Here is a 16,019-nt window from a genome sequence, read left to right as displayed (position 1 = left end):
AGGAAATGAATATTCATGATTTCTTCTAGGAAAGCATTTACAGTTATTCTGGAAGAGGTAAAATAATTTAGGTGATGACAGCACAGTCAAGGAAACAACCATACGAGTGGTTTCAGTTCCCTCTGGTAACCTGGGTACCAAGACAGGGGTGTGCATGGAGGACCAAAGGGGCGTTAGAATGGCTGAGAAAGTCAGAGCAGAATCCGGCAAGGGCATATGGAAGAGGTGATTTTTCTCCAATGTTTCAAAGCAGAAAGGGAGAAAGGATTTTGTGAAAGGGGGAAGCCATTCTAGGTTTAAAGAAGGCCATGGATAAAGGCTTGGCAATGGTCACTGGCTGGCTGAGTACAAGAGGCTGGGAAGCGAATTTGTTTGCCTGTTCGGGATATGTAAGATATTCAGAAAACGGCAGGTGAAGGGTTGGGTGCAACTGATGGAGGCTCTAAAAGTAACCAGCTAGCTTTACAAGGTGATCTCAAATACTTCAGAGGCATATTTTATAGGTGAGCAAGGTCTGCGTTTTAATGAACAAAATTAACCAGAAATGCATCACAAAGGCTGCACAGTGTGGACAAAGTAAAGTGGAAAATTGAGGTGATTTTCCAAGCAATCAGACCCAAACAGCCACCACCCAGTGGCTGAGAGCATTTTTAAGCTCACATCTCTGGCCTGGTGCATTAAATTGCCTTTTGAAGGATTTAGGATCAATTGGGTGCTATGGTCTGAATATTTATGTCTCCCCTAAATTCATAAGTTGGAATCTAATACCCAATGTGATAGTATTAAGCCATGGGGCCTTTGTGAAGTGATTAAATCATGAGGGCTGCACCCTCATGGATGTGATTAGTGTCCTCACAAAAGAGGCTTAAGAGAGCTCCCTTGCCCCTTCTGTATGTGAGAATACAGCAACAAGCACCATCTGTGAAGTCAGAGGCCAAGCCCTTACCAGACACTGAATCTGCTGGAGCCTTGACCGTGGACTCCCCAGTCACCAGGGCTGTAAGCAATACATTTCTATTGTTTATAAATTATCCAGTCTAAGGTATTTTGTTATAGCAGCCAGAATGGACTAAGATATTGGGTAACTCCAGCTCTCACCACAAAACCCACTCAGCTCCATTAATGATCATCACTCAGTCCTGGAGACCTACTCCATGAACTCAACTCTACTTCTAGTCTTTCTCATTCGAAGAGACTCAGGAGTCCTCAGTCTGCCCACCGTACCTCCTGACCATCTATTGAATCCACTTCTCTCCATCCCCCTTGGCTTTTCCTCCAGCTCTCACTTTCCCTCTCACCTGGACCCTCCAGTAGCTTTCCGCTTTCACTTTCCCTCTCACTTGGACCCCTCCAAGTGACCTTTTGGAACTCAGTCTTTCAGTCTTTCCCTTCTTTGGTTCATTCTCCACCTTCAAGCCATTCACTCATTCAAGAAACGTTTATTGATTGTGAATGCCTACATTGTGCCAGACACTGTTCTAAGCACAGCAGTGAAGATGTCTTCTCCAAGTCCCTGCCTCCATGGGGCTCACATTCCAGTAGGAAAGACAGACAATGCACAATGGAACCTTTCTGTAATAAAAATCTGATTGTGCTGCCAGCCTCCAGCTTAAACCTTTCAGCATCTCATCACAGCTCCCAGGATTCACGGTTCACAAGGCCCTTCATGGTCCCCTGGCTGCCTCCTTTGGTATCTATCTTCCCTCTTTCTCCCCTTTCCACCTTCCCCTACCCCACGTGCCTTGGCCATGTAGAAGCTCTTCTTGTTCTTCAAATAAAGCTTTTTTTCTCCTGCCCATCATGCAGGTTGGTCTCTGTCTGAAATACCCATCCCCGTCCTCTTTGTCTGGCTCAACTCTACCCTCGCCTTGTCTGGACATCACTTCCTCCAGGAAGCTTTCCTTCCCCCTTCCCCCTCCGCCATGTCCAGTAAGGTACATTTTTCATGTGCTTCTCATGGTACTCTATGTTCCCTGTATTTACACACTGCATCGTAATGAGCTACTTACTTCTCTCTATCCCTGTGTACAGTCTTTTTTTAGGGGCAAGGGGGAGTCACTGTATCCCTAGTACCTAGCATAGTGCCTCACATATAGTAGATGTTCAATAAATACTTCCTGGATGGATGTATGAATGCAATGAACTCAAACTGATAGAACATTGGTTGTTAAAATTTCTCATCTCACCCAGGGCATTTCTTGCTTTTCAGATCTCTGAATTATCTAAACTATTTGGGTACAGTCAGCCCAGTGCTATCTGGCTTTTCTGCACTCTCCTATCCAACTTGCCCTCCTCTTGTCATTGTCCAGGCATATCTGATAGTGGGGTCTTGGAGTCAATGAATGAGGTAAACCAGAGTTGAGGAGGACCCAGAGGAAAAGTGGGAACCAGGGGGTAGTGAGGGAGTGAGTCTACAGAGGGGGAACTATTCAGATTCCTTGGGCAAACTAAACTCAGGTGGTTCCCTTGTTTTTTTGACTTTATAACAAAAATAACCCAGAAGAATCCACATACCTTTGTAGGTTGCTCTGGTTGGGATGCTACAGGTGCAGGTCCGGTTGGGCTGACTTTTATTCTGGCAGAGCTCCCTGCTAGAGTCCACATTCTTCACCATGCACTTTGAGTGTCTTGGAGAGAAGCTTCCCACCATAGTCACTGTAGTCTGTGCGGGGAAGATATGGGGAAAAAATGATGATTTTTGCCTCATTTCCATCCATCATAGAGCCTCATATGATCTCACCCTTTGACCTGCCACAGGAGGGAGAATTTCTCAGAAGAGCTGATGTAAAGAATAGATGTTTCTGGGTGACAGAGCAAGACACTGCCTCCAAAATAAATAAATAAATAAATAAATAAATAAAAATATAAAAGAATAGATGTTTTGTTGGCTATTTGGTTTGCTCTTTTGTAAATTGCATATTCTTATTCTTTGACCATTTTTCTGCTTTGTGTGTATATTTTTCTTATCAATTTTCAAGAGCTCTCTGCATGGTGTAGATATTAATCTTTATCTGTCATATTTCTGACACATATTTTTCTCCTAATCTATTGTTTGTCTTGTAACTTTTGCTTGTGGCATCTTTTACCCTTACACAATGTGCTTTTAAGTAATCAAATACAGGGTTTCTTGTCTCGGCTATAAACTGCTTCCCAAACTCTAGCTTACGGACAAATATAAAATTATTCCAACATCTTTATTGCTTTATTTTTTAAGCTTATGTCTTCAATCCATCCGGAATGTATTTTTATATACAGTGTAAGATAAGGTCCAACTTTATCCAGATGGTTAATCAATTATGTCACAGCCATTTATTAAACAAAAACAAACCTCCTTTTCCCACTGAACTGAAATATCATTTTGTCCTATATTAAATTTCCATTTATCTGGAATCTATTTCTGAACTCTGCTCTGTTCTAATAATCTATTGATCTACTTCTATTCCAATGTCATTAAGTTTTTACTCCTGTGATTTTAAATATATTTAGCATCTGATAAGGCAAATCTCTCCTGCTTTATCTCTATTTTCATAATTTTCTTAGCATTTCCTGGACATTATTCATCCATATTCATTTTATCCAAAGGGGTTGAGGGGACTGAGTCTAAATGAAATTGTATTAAATATATGCCTTAATGTTAGAAAAATTTCTATCTTTATGATATTAATTATTCCCATCCAAACACATGACTTTTTTTCATCTGTTTCTCTTTGATCTAGGGTTCATTTAAGACAGCGTGCCTTGATGATCCTAGGTGTGAAGATACATTTGTCAACTATTCCTTATTGCTAATATTGTTAGATGATGATTAAAGAAGGTGGCCTGTGAAATGTGCTTTAGAATTAGTTAAGGTTTTGCTTGCGGTCAAACATATGATCAAAATTGGGTGGAGGGAGTGTTTTTGTGTGTGTGTGTTTGTATGTGTACAGGGATACATCTGTGTGCCTGTACGTGTGTGTGTGTGTATAGTAGGGACACAAAAAGACAATCCTGAAATGTCCCCAAAGTAACTTTTTCCCAAGAAAATGGTCCAAAGGAACAAGGCAGCCAGGTGTCCTGTTCAGAAGGAAAATTATAGGAATTAACATGCCAACAGTGGACTCCTTTTGCATCAGGCGCATGATGGGATCTGGTGGGAATGAGGGCTAAGTAAAAGGAACCTGGGAGTGCAGGAAGTGGTAACCTTATCACCCCCTATGAAGAGCCATAGTCTAGACAACCTGGCAGCTGTCTGTCTTCTGTTATACTTCTCACTTCCTCCCAGACTTAGGCACTGCCACCTAAGACTCTGCTGTCTCCCTGGTTCTTTGATAAGCGTGCTAAGTCTCATCTAGTCCCTGGAGGTCACCCCTATCTTTCCATTTTCAAAAAGTTCTGGCCATATTATCATGCTGGAAGAAGGCAAGTTCTTTCAGTCCACTTCACCTGGACTGGAGTTCAATTATCTTTAGGGAATTCTGAGCACAGTGAAAGATCCCAAACCATTCCCACTAACTCATCTTCAACAAATGCCTGAACTCTCATTCATGCTGAATCTTCAACGCAGCATTTATATCCGCGCCACATATCTTATCTTGTATACATATATGTCTTAAATTGAATTCACACTCAAACGTTATAACAAGATTATCAGAATTTTTTAAAATCATATTTTCACCAACTCTTTTAAAGTTTCCACATTTCCTTCTAGTTCTCACATATGTAGCTTTTACATAACTATAATTATTCCATTTATTTATTCCATAAATATTTATCAAGCTTGCAACATATGCCAAGTGCTGCACAATGTACTGAATATACCAGTGAACCAAACAGCTATGGTTCTTGCCCTCAAAGAGCTTATAGACTAGTAGAAGTATAGAACATTCCACCAGAATAAAACTGGAAGGTCACATGGTATCAAGGAATCATCAAGAAATGACTGAGCTAAGATGGTACAATGGAAAGGGAAAGAACGAGGCAGTCAAGGTACCCCTTAGAAGTGGCATGGGGCAGGACTGGAAGTGGGGGACGTGGATATGGAGGATGCTGGTGAGCAAATGGACAGATGGAGGTACCATACATGGAGATGGGGCATACTGATGGACAGGCAGGTGGGTAGAAGATTCAAGACTTCAGCTTTGGGTGTATGTAGTTCAAGATACTTGTGTGATACTCAAGCAGATGTGTCAAGTTGGGTATAGGCCTGGAGCTCAGAGGAGCAATCTGGGGTGGGGATAAAGGAGACATGAACATACAGATGATTTATAAAGCCATGGAAGTGAATAAGATTGTCTACAGACGAAATGTAGAGTAAGAAGAGAGGAAGAGCCAACACTGGGCCTTAAATGGCTCCAATATTTAGAGACAGGGAGAGAAGGGGCCAGCAAGGCCCAGCAAGGGAATTGAGGCCTGGCCACAGAGAAGGAAGAGCGCATGGAGTGGACATGCCATGGAAAGCGATGGAAAAGGCAGTTTTAAGAATGCTGGCTATCAGCCAAGTTAGATGAGGACCTTATAGTGTCCACTGGAATGGCTGCATGGAGTCCACTAGTGACCTTAGCAAGAACAGGTTCAGGGGAACAGTGGGGCAGAAACCAGGTTGGAGTGGACCTGAAAAGAGGAGACAGTATGTTTTTTTCAGGTGCAGTGGAAGGAGAGAGGAGCCAGTGAGGTGAAGGTATTTTTGTGTAACTTGAGGTCCAGGCGAGTACAGTTAAAAAGCTGAAGCTTTGTCCTAAGAAACCCAGTATGGGACTCCTTACCAGGCTGATGGCTCTTTCGTGAATCAAGCTGGATAAGAGGGAGTGAAGACTTAAAGGGCAGATGGGATGCAGAGGCAGCTGGGGTGTCAATTAGCTGGCAATATCCACAAGGCCAAAGAATTGCTTGCTGCACAACACTCTTACCAGATTGACATAACTTATTTTACTGAATCATTCCTTATTGCTAAACAGTTTCATTCTTTCCAGGTTTCTAATTCTATAAATGCTATGGCAAGAGCATCTTCATGCCTAGGGATTTTCTTCTTTCAAGTTATTTCCTCAGGATTCTAAGGCTGAAATTAATGCTTCAAACGGAATGAATATATTTATGACTTTTGAAACATGCTGCCAAATTGCTTTCCAAAAAGGTTGTGCTAATTGGCATCACCAACACTGGGTGTTAGCACAGCTTATTATCGCTTTAATTTGTATTTATTTGAAAACTAGTGAGGTTGAACATATTTCCATATTTATATCTACTTTCTGAATCTCCTCTTGTGAGAATATATGTGTTTTGGCCCACTTACTTTTTGGTGTATTGATGTTTTCCTTTTTAATTTTTCTTAGTGTTATTACATTATGATGAATATTCTGTTAGTGGCAAATATTTTCCTGAAGTGTGTGCTTTAGTTAACTCTTTTTTTTTTTTTGAGACAGAGTTATGCTCTTGTCAGCCAGGCTAGAGTGCAATGGCACGATCTTGGTTCACTGCAACCTTCACCTCCCAGATTTAAGCGATTCTCCTGCCTCAGCCTCCCGAGTAGCTGGGATTACAGACACCTGCCACCACACCTGGCTAATTTTTTTGCATTTTTAGTAGAGACAGTGTTTCGCCAGGTTGGCCAGGCTGGTCTCGAACTCCTGACCTTCAGGTGATCTACCCATCTCTGTCCCCAAAGTGCTGGGATTACAGGCATGAGCCACCATGCCCGGCCAAGTTAACTCTTATTTTTTGTAAAAGAAAATCATGTATATGAATATTTTTCTTTTGTTATTACACACTATATTGCTTCAGAGGTAAAATAAATGATCATACTTTCAAATTACGTTCAACTTCATTTTCTGTTAGTTCTGTGACTTTTCTTTACATATCAATTTCTTAGTCTAAATTTTATTTTCATATTTAATGTAAAATATGAAATTATGTTTCCATAGTATAAACCAGTTATCTCACACATTTTATGAAATAATTTTTGTTTCCTCTTATTTTATGATAACTGTTCTTTAAAATTTTTACATCTATTTCTGAGCTTTCCACTGTATTCTATGAATCTATATTCCTATTTTTAAACCAGAATCATGGATTAAATTACTGTTGATATCTATCATATCTATCTATCTATCTATCATCTATGTTTGCAATCTGATGGGAGTGGTCTTGCCTAAATCAACTTCTTTTTTTTTTCAAAATATGTTTTAGATATTCTTGATCAGCTCATGACATTCCAAATGAATTTTATATTAATTTTAAATAAACACTAATTCAAAAATCATTGGAATTACATGAAATCAAGAAAAATAGGTGAGGAAGAAGTGACATTTTTGTGAAGTCTTCTCACCAAAAAATGTAGAACATGCCTGAATATGTTCAAGATGTTTTCCATATATTCTAAGAAAATACTTGGTGTATTTTTGTTTTTATTTTTCTTTATGCTTATGTTTTTAATTGATATTTTTGTTTTTATTTTTCTTAATGCTTATGTTTTTAATTGATAAGGTTTTGCTATGATAAATTATAAATAGCCTTAAGGCTGGGCACAGTGGCTCACGCCTGTAATCCCAGCACTTTGGGAGGCCGAGGCGGGCAGATCACCTGAGGTCAGGAGTTTGAGACTAGCCTGGCCAACATGGTGAAACTCCGTCTCTACTTAAAATATAAAAAATTAGCCAGGCTTGGTGGTGGGCACCTGTAATCCCAGCTACTCAGGAGGCTGAGGCAGGAGAATCACTTGAACCCAGGAGGCAGAGGTTGCAGTGAACCACGATCGCACCGCAGCACTCCAGCCTGGGCAACAAGAGTGAAACTTTGTCTCAAAAAAAAAAAAATAGATTTAATACACCACTGCTCTGCTATCTAACTACTATTACAAAGAACGGCTTAAGCTAAGTCGTTCAAAGCAAAATCGCTATTTTTGGTAGCTGATTCCAACACATATCTCTTAGTAAAAATGGTTTTAAAGCAGGATATGTACCTTGCTCTTTAAGTTTATGGCTGAGTAGTTCTGTTGTTTTTATGAATAGGACTGTTTATTCATGAAGTTAAAAGTTTGTTTTATTTAACATGTAGTAAGGTTATTGATATTTAAATATTTATTGAACATTCAGCACTTCATTTAACTTTAATTCATTTGAATAATTTTTAAAGCTAACATATTTAGATTCTGCAGATATGCAGCCACTTAAGATGAGTAAATAATTTTTTTATATTTAATTTGAATAATTATTTGTATTACTTGTTTCTTGAATTACTGCAGTGGACAGAGCTTTACAAATAACGTCAATAGTGTTAGCAACAGTGGAATTCCTTGTTTTAGTTCTGATTTGTAAAAGAATGTTTCTAGGATGGGCATGGCCACTTATGCCTATAATCCCAGCACTTTGAGGGCTGAGGTGGGAGGATCACTTGAGCCCAGGGGTTTGAGACCAGCCTGGGCAACACAGGGAGACCTTATCTCTATAAAAAATTTTTAAAAATTAGCTGGGTGTGGTGGTTCACACCTGTAGTCCCAGCTACTTGGGAGGCTGAGGTGGGAGGATCCCTTGAGCCCAGGGGTTCGAGGCTGCAGTAAATTATGATCACGTCTCTGGACTCCAGCCTAGGTGACAGAGGGAGACCCTGTCAAAAAAAAAAGTTTCCAGTGTCTCTCCTTTAGGAACCATATTGTTTAAGAAATACTTTTATTCCAATTAGCTGGGCGTGGTGTCACGTGCCTGGAATCCTAGCTATTTGGGAGGCTGAGGCAGGAGAATCGCTTGAACCTGGGAGGTGGAGGTTGCAGCGAGCCTAGCACACACCACTGCACTCCAGCCTGGGTGACAGAGCAAGACTCCATCTAAAAAAAAAAAAATGTAGAAAGCGGAAACTGGATCCCTTCCTTACACCTTATACAAAAAATTAATTCAAGATGGATTAAAGACTTAAATGTTAGACCTAAAATCATAAAAACCCTAGAAGAAAAACTAGGCAATACCATTCAGGACATAGGCATGGGTAAGGACTTCATGACTAAAACACCAAAAGCAATGGCAACAAAAGCCAAAATTGACAAATGGGATCTAATTAAACTAAAGGGCTTCTGCACAGCAAAAGAAACTACCATCAGACTGAACAGGCAACCTACAGAATGGGAGAAAATTTTTGCAATCTACCCAACTGACAAAGGGCTAATATCCAGAATCTACAAAGAACTCAAACACATTTACAAGAAAAAAACAAACAACCCCATCAAAAAGTAGGCAAAGGATATGAATAGGCACTTCTCAAAAGAAGACATTTATGCAGCCAACAGACATATGCAAAAATGCTCATCATCACTGGTCATTAGATAAATGCAAATCAAAACCACAATGAGATACCATCTCACACCAGTTAGAATAGCGATCATTAAAAAGTCAGGAAACAACAGATGCTGGAGAGGATGTGGAGAAACAGGAACGCTTTTACACTGTTGATGGGACTGTAAACTAGTTCAACCATTGTGGAAGACAGTGTGGCGATCCCTCAAGGATCTAGAACTAGAAATATCATTTGACCCAGCAAATCCCATTACTGGGTATATACCCAAAGGATTATAAATCATGTTACTATAAAGACACATGCACATGTAAGTATATTGCGGCACTATTCACAATAGCAAAGACTTGGAACCAACCCAAATGTCCATCCATGATAGACTGGATTAAGAAAATGTGCCACGTAGGCCGGGCACGGTGGCTCATGCCTGTAATCCCAGCACTTTGGGAGGCCAAGGCAGACAGATCACAAGGTCAGGAGATCGAGACCATCTTGACCAACACGGTGAAACCCTGTCTCTACTAAAAATACAAAAATTAGCCGGGTGTAGTGGTGGGAACCTGTAGTCCCAGCTACTTGGGAGACTGAGGCAGGAGAATGGCGTGAACCCGGGAGGCGGAGCTTGCAGTGAGCCGAGATTGCGCCACTGCAGTCCAGCCTGGGTGACAGAACGAGACTCCATCTCAAAAAAAAAAAAAAAAAGCAAAAGAAAAGAAAATGTGGCACATATACACCATGGAATACTATGCAGCCATAAAAAAAGATGAGTTCATGTCCTTTGCAGGGACATGGATGAAACTGGAAACCATCATTCTCAGCAAACTATCATAAAGACAGAAAACAAAACACCACATGTTCTCACTCATAGGTGGGAACTGAACAACGAGATCACTTGGACACAGGGCGGGGAACATCACACACTGGGGCCTGTCGGGGGGTGGGGGGCTGGGGGAGGGATAACATTAGGAGAAATACCTAATGTAAATGACGAGCTGATGGGTGCAGCAAACCAACATGGCACATATATACCTATGCAACAAAACTGCACGTTGTGCACATGTACCCTAGAACTTAAAGTATAATAAATGATAACAATAATAATTTTATTTCTGTGTCTTTTCTATTTTTATTACATATCTCCGCTTTCCTTCTCCACCACATCAGTCATTCCACCAGGGGAGCCCATGTTTACAACCTTGTATGAATTCTTCCATATTTTTGCCCATGCTCAAATAATCATATAGAGACATATATACATAAACATATACAGGGACATTTTTTGATCAATATAAGATCACGCTAGGAACACTTTTATGCATCTTGCTGTTTTTACTCAACAAAACCTCACAGAAATCCCTCCAGGACAACTGGAATTGCTCTAATTATTTCTTTTTAATGCTGATCCCATAGTGAGTATGAGGATATACTATCTTTTAATTGTTTTGTGGAAAGAAACAAAGCTTCTGTGAACAGAGGTTCTTATTATATGGAGGTTTTTCTCTGCCTACAAAGTGACTAGAATGTTACTAGGTATATGATAGGCAGGTAGCAAATAGCCTTTGAATAGAGCTAATAGATGGAACCGAACACGACCCTAGACTGCCGTCTCCATAGGTCAGGGTCAGGTTTATTTAAACAAAGACCTGAGATTTTCAGATAAGCCAAAGGTGGCAATAGGGTAGGAAATATTTTGAAATAATGTGATCAAGAGATAGAATCAGATGGCTTATCAACACTATTAAAATAATTAGTCCGAGGTTGGTTTCAAAGGATAGCTTTAGTCAAATTACGAACTTCTTATCTTCTTTGAGAATGGTGGTGAGCTGGAGAGAGTGAGGCAGTGGCTGTGTGGGAAGTCTCTGGGAAGATTAGGGTAAACCACAGTGGGACTTAGGCGAGGAAGAAAACACCAGTGGTTGTTTGGGTGGTAAGCAGTTTTTGAAATGTTCCAGACCAGATATAAACAGTGACTAATTTGTAATAGTGAGCCCCTAGCTAGGTAAGGAAGTTGTATAAGCAGCACTTTTTATTTAATGAACAAGCTACTTCCTCCCACTACATTTAGCTGAAGTATTATCCTTAAATTTTTTTTAGTGACATAAGAAAAAAATCTTCCAGAATCTTAACCACTTATCAGAGTCCTGGGTATATTCAAGGATTATAGTATTCTACTTTCTACTATTCTCTATTAGCGCCAAATTTGGCTATTTTTCAGACTGATGAGAGAAATTAGAATTTGGATATACCTATGTTTAGATGCCTAAGAATCTTTTCCACCAAATCTATTCACTCTGATTCAGGGCTGGTAGAAGTTTGTATGAAAGTTATTATTATTATTTTTTTTCTCCAGGAAGACAACAGAAAGTGACAACAGCCAAATAACTTTAAATCTGTTAGTTCTGATCAGTTACGACTGATTATTTTATTATTTATCACATAATTTTCACTTATAATTTATCACTTATCACAAATTATTATTGATTATTTTATTATTTATCACTCATTAAATACTTTGGCTCTCCTTTATTAAATGTTAAATCATTGTAAGTGGTAAAGTTATTGCTATTTCTCTGAAATGGCAAAGTGTAAGGGAAAAGAGAAAGTGGCCCATTTCCTTGTTAATGTGGCATTCAAACAGAACACAGTGAGCTCAACAGACAGGTCAGCTAGCTGCTGTACAGTTATTCATAACAGAGGACTCCGTACAATTATTCCTAACACATAACATATAATTTATCACTTATTATTTATCACTTATAATTTATCACTTATCACAAATTATTATTGATTATTTTATTATTTATCACTCATTAAATACTTTGGCTCTCCTTTATTAAATGTTAAATCATCATAAGTGGTAAAGTTCTTGCTATTTCTCTGAAATGGCAAAGTGTAAGGGAAAAGAGAAAGTGGCCCATTTCCTTGTTAATGTGGCATTCAAACAGAACACAGTGAGCTCAACAGACAGGTCAGCTGGCTGCTGTACAGTTATTCATAACAGAGGACTCCGTACAATTATTCATAACACAAGAGCCGTCATTAGGGAGAAAATGTCTCCTTATAGCACCACTGAGATTGCAAGGCAGGAATTCTCTTTTCCCGTAGGGCATGGTTGGCATGTGCATTTGAAAATGCTTAAATACTCTCCTTGCTCCCTTCTCTCATCCAGTGACAGGACTGATGTGTTGTCAAGAGTGGTGCTACCATAGCAAAGGCCCACTGGCTTTCCAAAGGACCTCACTTGCGATAGTCACTGCCCATGTTGGTCTTCTCTCCATCTCTACCAAGACGGTTGGAAGCTATGTTCATAAGATGGTTACTGGGGAAGCCTCAACACATTAGGATAAGGGACCATTACACTAAACAAAATTTTGCAATTAAGCCACTTTTAAGGAATCTCGTTGACCATGAATCTGAACTTCTTTTTTCTCTATTTTCAAAAGCAATATGTATTTCTACAACACTAGAAGTCCAACTTTTCTTCCAGTTCAACCATTGAGAGTCATCTTCAGCTCCACAAGATGACAAACTCCACGACAGCAGGCCCATGATGTGACTTGGTTACTGCTATATCCCCAGCACCTTGCAGAGTGGATGGCATCTGGTGGGGACTCAATATTCGTTAATGAGTGCTAAATGAATGGAGTGCTATCACTAAGCATGTTTGATTGCTAACAGATATTTTACACACAGAAGAAATTTAGCATCCGCTGTGCAAAATGAGACAATACAACGAGGACAAATTAAAATCTTTCCTCTTACCTTGTCTTTACTGCTTCGAATTATCTGAATTTTAGGGCACTTTTTTGCTCCAGACGAAATATCCAGCCAGTTTTCTAAGTTCTCTGAATGTACACAATCTCCTTGAAAAGTGCACCTAAAAAAACGAGGCAACAAAACAGCAATCCCATATGTGTGTTAGTTAAAACAGCGACCCCATAAGTGCGTTAGTTAAAACTTTCTTATACTTGGCTTCAGTACAAAATGCCAGACTTTGTACAGTGGATTACTGATTTGAGCGAGAATAGGAACATGATGCTAAAACCATGAAAAGCAACAAGAAAACAGCAGAGCGTTTTTTTTCCATCATGTCTAGGAGCAAAGAACAAATGTAGACAACATATTGAACTTTGACTCCTGAGCCATCTCTCAAGATGACATCGCCAAATATATCCAAAACATATCCTCCCATGGATTCTGAAATAAGGAGCTCCCTTTTAGAAATACCAAGCAAAGAACATCTCAAGGAAGAGTTCACATATTGTATAAATTTTAGGTTTGCTATTCATTCTCAGAATATCAACCTATTGTGTAACTTGATTTTGTTTAAAAAAAAAATAATAGTTACTATTTAGTGCTTTGCAGTTTGATAATTAAATAGAAATATTTCAAGGGCAGAGTCTGCCTAAGAATTTGATAAGACATTCCATAACCATCTGCTACATAACATTTATTTAGACAGATACCAAATTATATCAAAAGATATAGGTGAAACATTTTTCCAAGGCCATTTTCCCAAGTCAGCCAGCTCAGAGGATGACCCAGATAAGTCTTAAGCTGTGGCTAGGGCCAACTACTTTGATAAAGAGATGCTCAGAAGCTGAGTGGTGAGATCACTGGCTTGCTTGATGTGTCAGTCACTCTAGGTCCCACTAACTTGGGAACCCTTGCCTCACCAGACGGGGCACCAACCTGGCAAGAAGAACAAATACCAACAGCATGTTATTGCCAAAAGGTGTTGGACTCCACAGATATTCCATTGAATAGTGTCAAGGAAAGAACAAAATATTTCTAGTACTACACCTCCTCAAGGCTGAAGATTAAAATGCAGGGGTGGTAAACCAGTGATGGTGAATTTTTAAAAGAAACAGAAAACACATGAATCATAAGATTGAAAAGCAACCAAATGATGACCACATTCAGCTACGGGGAGTCCCAGAGGGGATCCGAGCGGAATGAGGAATGGATGGGCCCAAATAGTGTATTTGGCTTCCTAAAGGTTTTATTTTTTCTCCTTTCTCTACTCTCTCTCTCTTTTAATTCTTAAGAATTTAGGCCTCATGGCTTCATCTTTGAGCTCTGTGTTAATTTGAATATGGCAAAAATAGAACAGGAAGTCAGTGAGTTTCACTAAACGTCATCCCCAAGCACAATACCTTTAGCATGTCACCGGCTTCTGACATTCGGGGAACCCTGCTCCCAATAAGCACTCCCACTACATCTGCGTCAGTTTCTTCTCCAACATTATAACCATGGCGATTTTCATCAGCAATTCTCCAAAGCCGTAAATTTATCTGACCCTTGATGGCTAGCTCGTCCGTCATGGACATTAAGTTCAAATTAAACCGCCTCTCAATGTCAGAGAGAGTTTGCAACGGAGAGACAAGCACTGCTGGATTGAAAAACAGAATGACGAAGCTGGTTCTTTCGGTTGTATCTGAAATAGATCATGACTGTCAAAAACTCCCTGCCTCTCATGGGCACTCCGGTTTCTGTAAGGCACTTCCTCTGCCTATAAGAAAAAAAAAATAAGCCAATTCCGAAGAGACTGGAGTACAAATATTTTTGTTGGCTCTTAATGCTGCCTGGGAGTCAAAGCCTAAGGCTGCCAAAAAAACAAGTGTAAAATATTTCATACAAATAGTGCTACAATTTGCCAATTTGTAGGCAGAAAACAGTAGTGCCACTGAGTTATCACTCCCTTTTCTGAACTCCTATAGCATTTCTTGTTGGAAGTACATATTTCGGTATTTAATCATATGCTGCCTTGAATTACAACTTAACTGTTTCATAAGTCTATCTCAGTTCTCCCCAAGTAAGCTCTAAGCTCCTCAAAGAAGGGAGAAGGTCTTTAATATTTCTTTAGCAAATCCCTCAGTGTCTGGCAGCATGATATGCAAATACTAGGGTTTCAATAAATATTTTTGAATGAAAGGATGAAATATGAAATCTCTATGGGTCTTTTCCATTGCTGATTTTTCTTTCTAGAGTTTTAATTCATGTCTGACTCCTCCTTATGCCAAAGAGACTATTTTTAAAATAAGCTAAAAGTTTAAATCTGGGGACCAAATTAGGGGGTGAGGTTTCCATTTTACTTTTTGAAAAAAAAGAGAAAAGAAAATATATAATGAAACTCTCATTTTTTATTCTGCATAAGGCAAAAACAAAATCTAACCATGTTAAGGAACTAAACATAAATTCCTTGTTTTTATATATATATATATAAAAACAACCCACCACCTCTGAACTCCTATTCCTTGCCTCTCACCAGTAAAAATAAAAAATGAAAAAGTAAAAAGCAAACCATGACACCAAGTATGTATAACCAGATGGCCAGCCAACAACAGTATCTTATTACTTCTCAAATACTGCAGATTATAAAATCTTCATGACAGCATATTACTCATACATTTACATTTCTTACAGAGCAGATCTTATAGCTCCCATATTTTAGTAAACAAAGCTAGTTACTCTGAAATAATTCCTTTTGAAAGCTATCACTCTAATTCCTGCGTATCAACAAGAGCAATGGTCAAGTGCATAAACACTTGAGCCACTGCCCTAATTAAATTAAAATCTCATTGTCACACAGGTCTCTTAGTGAGGCTGATTCTTCAGTGATGTACTCTCAGATAGGCTGATATCTTAATGGCTTCATTTCAATTTCTTCAGGCCAAGAATAGGAGGAAAATTGGATTTGGATAAGAATGGACATATTCTAGGGAAACTGGTAGAGATATGTTTGCTTTCTTGACTTATTATTA

At 39.2% G+C, this 16,019-nt stretch overlaps 1 protein-coding gene across 3 annotated transcripts in view; it reads right to left on the bottom strand.

Annotated features, from left to right (window-relative positions):
• The window catches only part of PLXNC1 (plexin C1), a 158,867-nt gene that overhangs the window by 85,194 nt on the left and 57,654 nt on the right, over positions 1-16,019 (bottom strand). For all 3 annotated transcript variants that reach the window (XM_054442098.2, XM_054442100.2, XM_054442099.2), the window contains exons 5-6: positions 13,018-13,132; positions 2,515-2,662 (exon numbers count right to left, since the gene is read on the bottom strand). In XM_054442098.2, coding sequence (XP_054298073.1) covers positions 2,515-2,662; positions 13,018-13,132 — 263 coding nt within the window. The remainder of the gene's footprint in view (positions 1-2,514; positions 2,663-13,017; positions 13,133-16,019) is intronic.

The sequence above is a fragment of the Pongo pygmaeus genome, chromosome 10, assembly GCF_028885625.2.
Source record: "Pongo pygmaeus isolate AG05252 chromosome 10, NHGRI_mPonPyg2-v2.0_pri, whole genome shotgun sequence".
NCBI classification, from domain to species: domain Eukaryota; kingdom Metazoa; phylum Chordata; class Mammalia; order Primates; family Hominidae; genus Pongo; species Pongo pygmaeus.
Note: the sequence above shows the minus strand (reverse complement) of the source record. Positions and strands in the feature narration are given on the sequence as shown.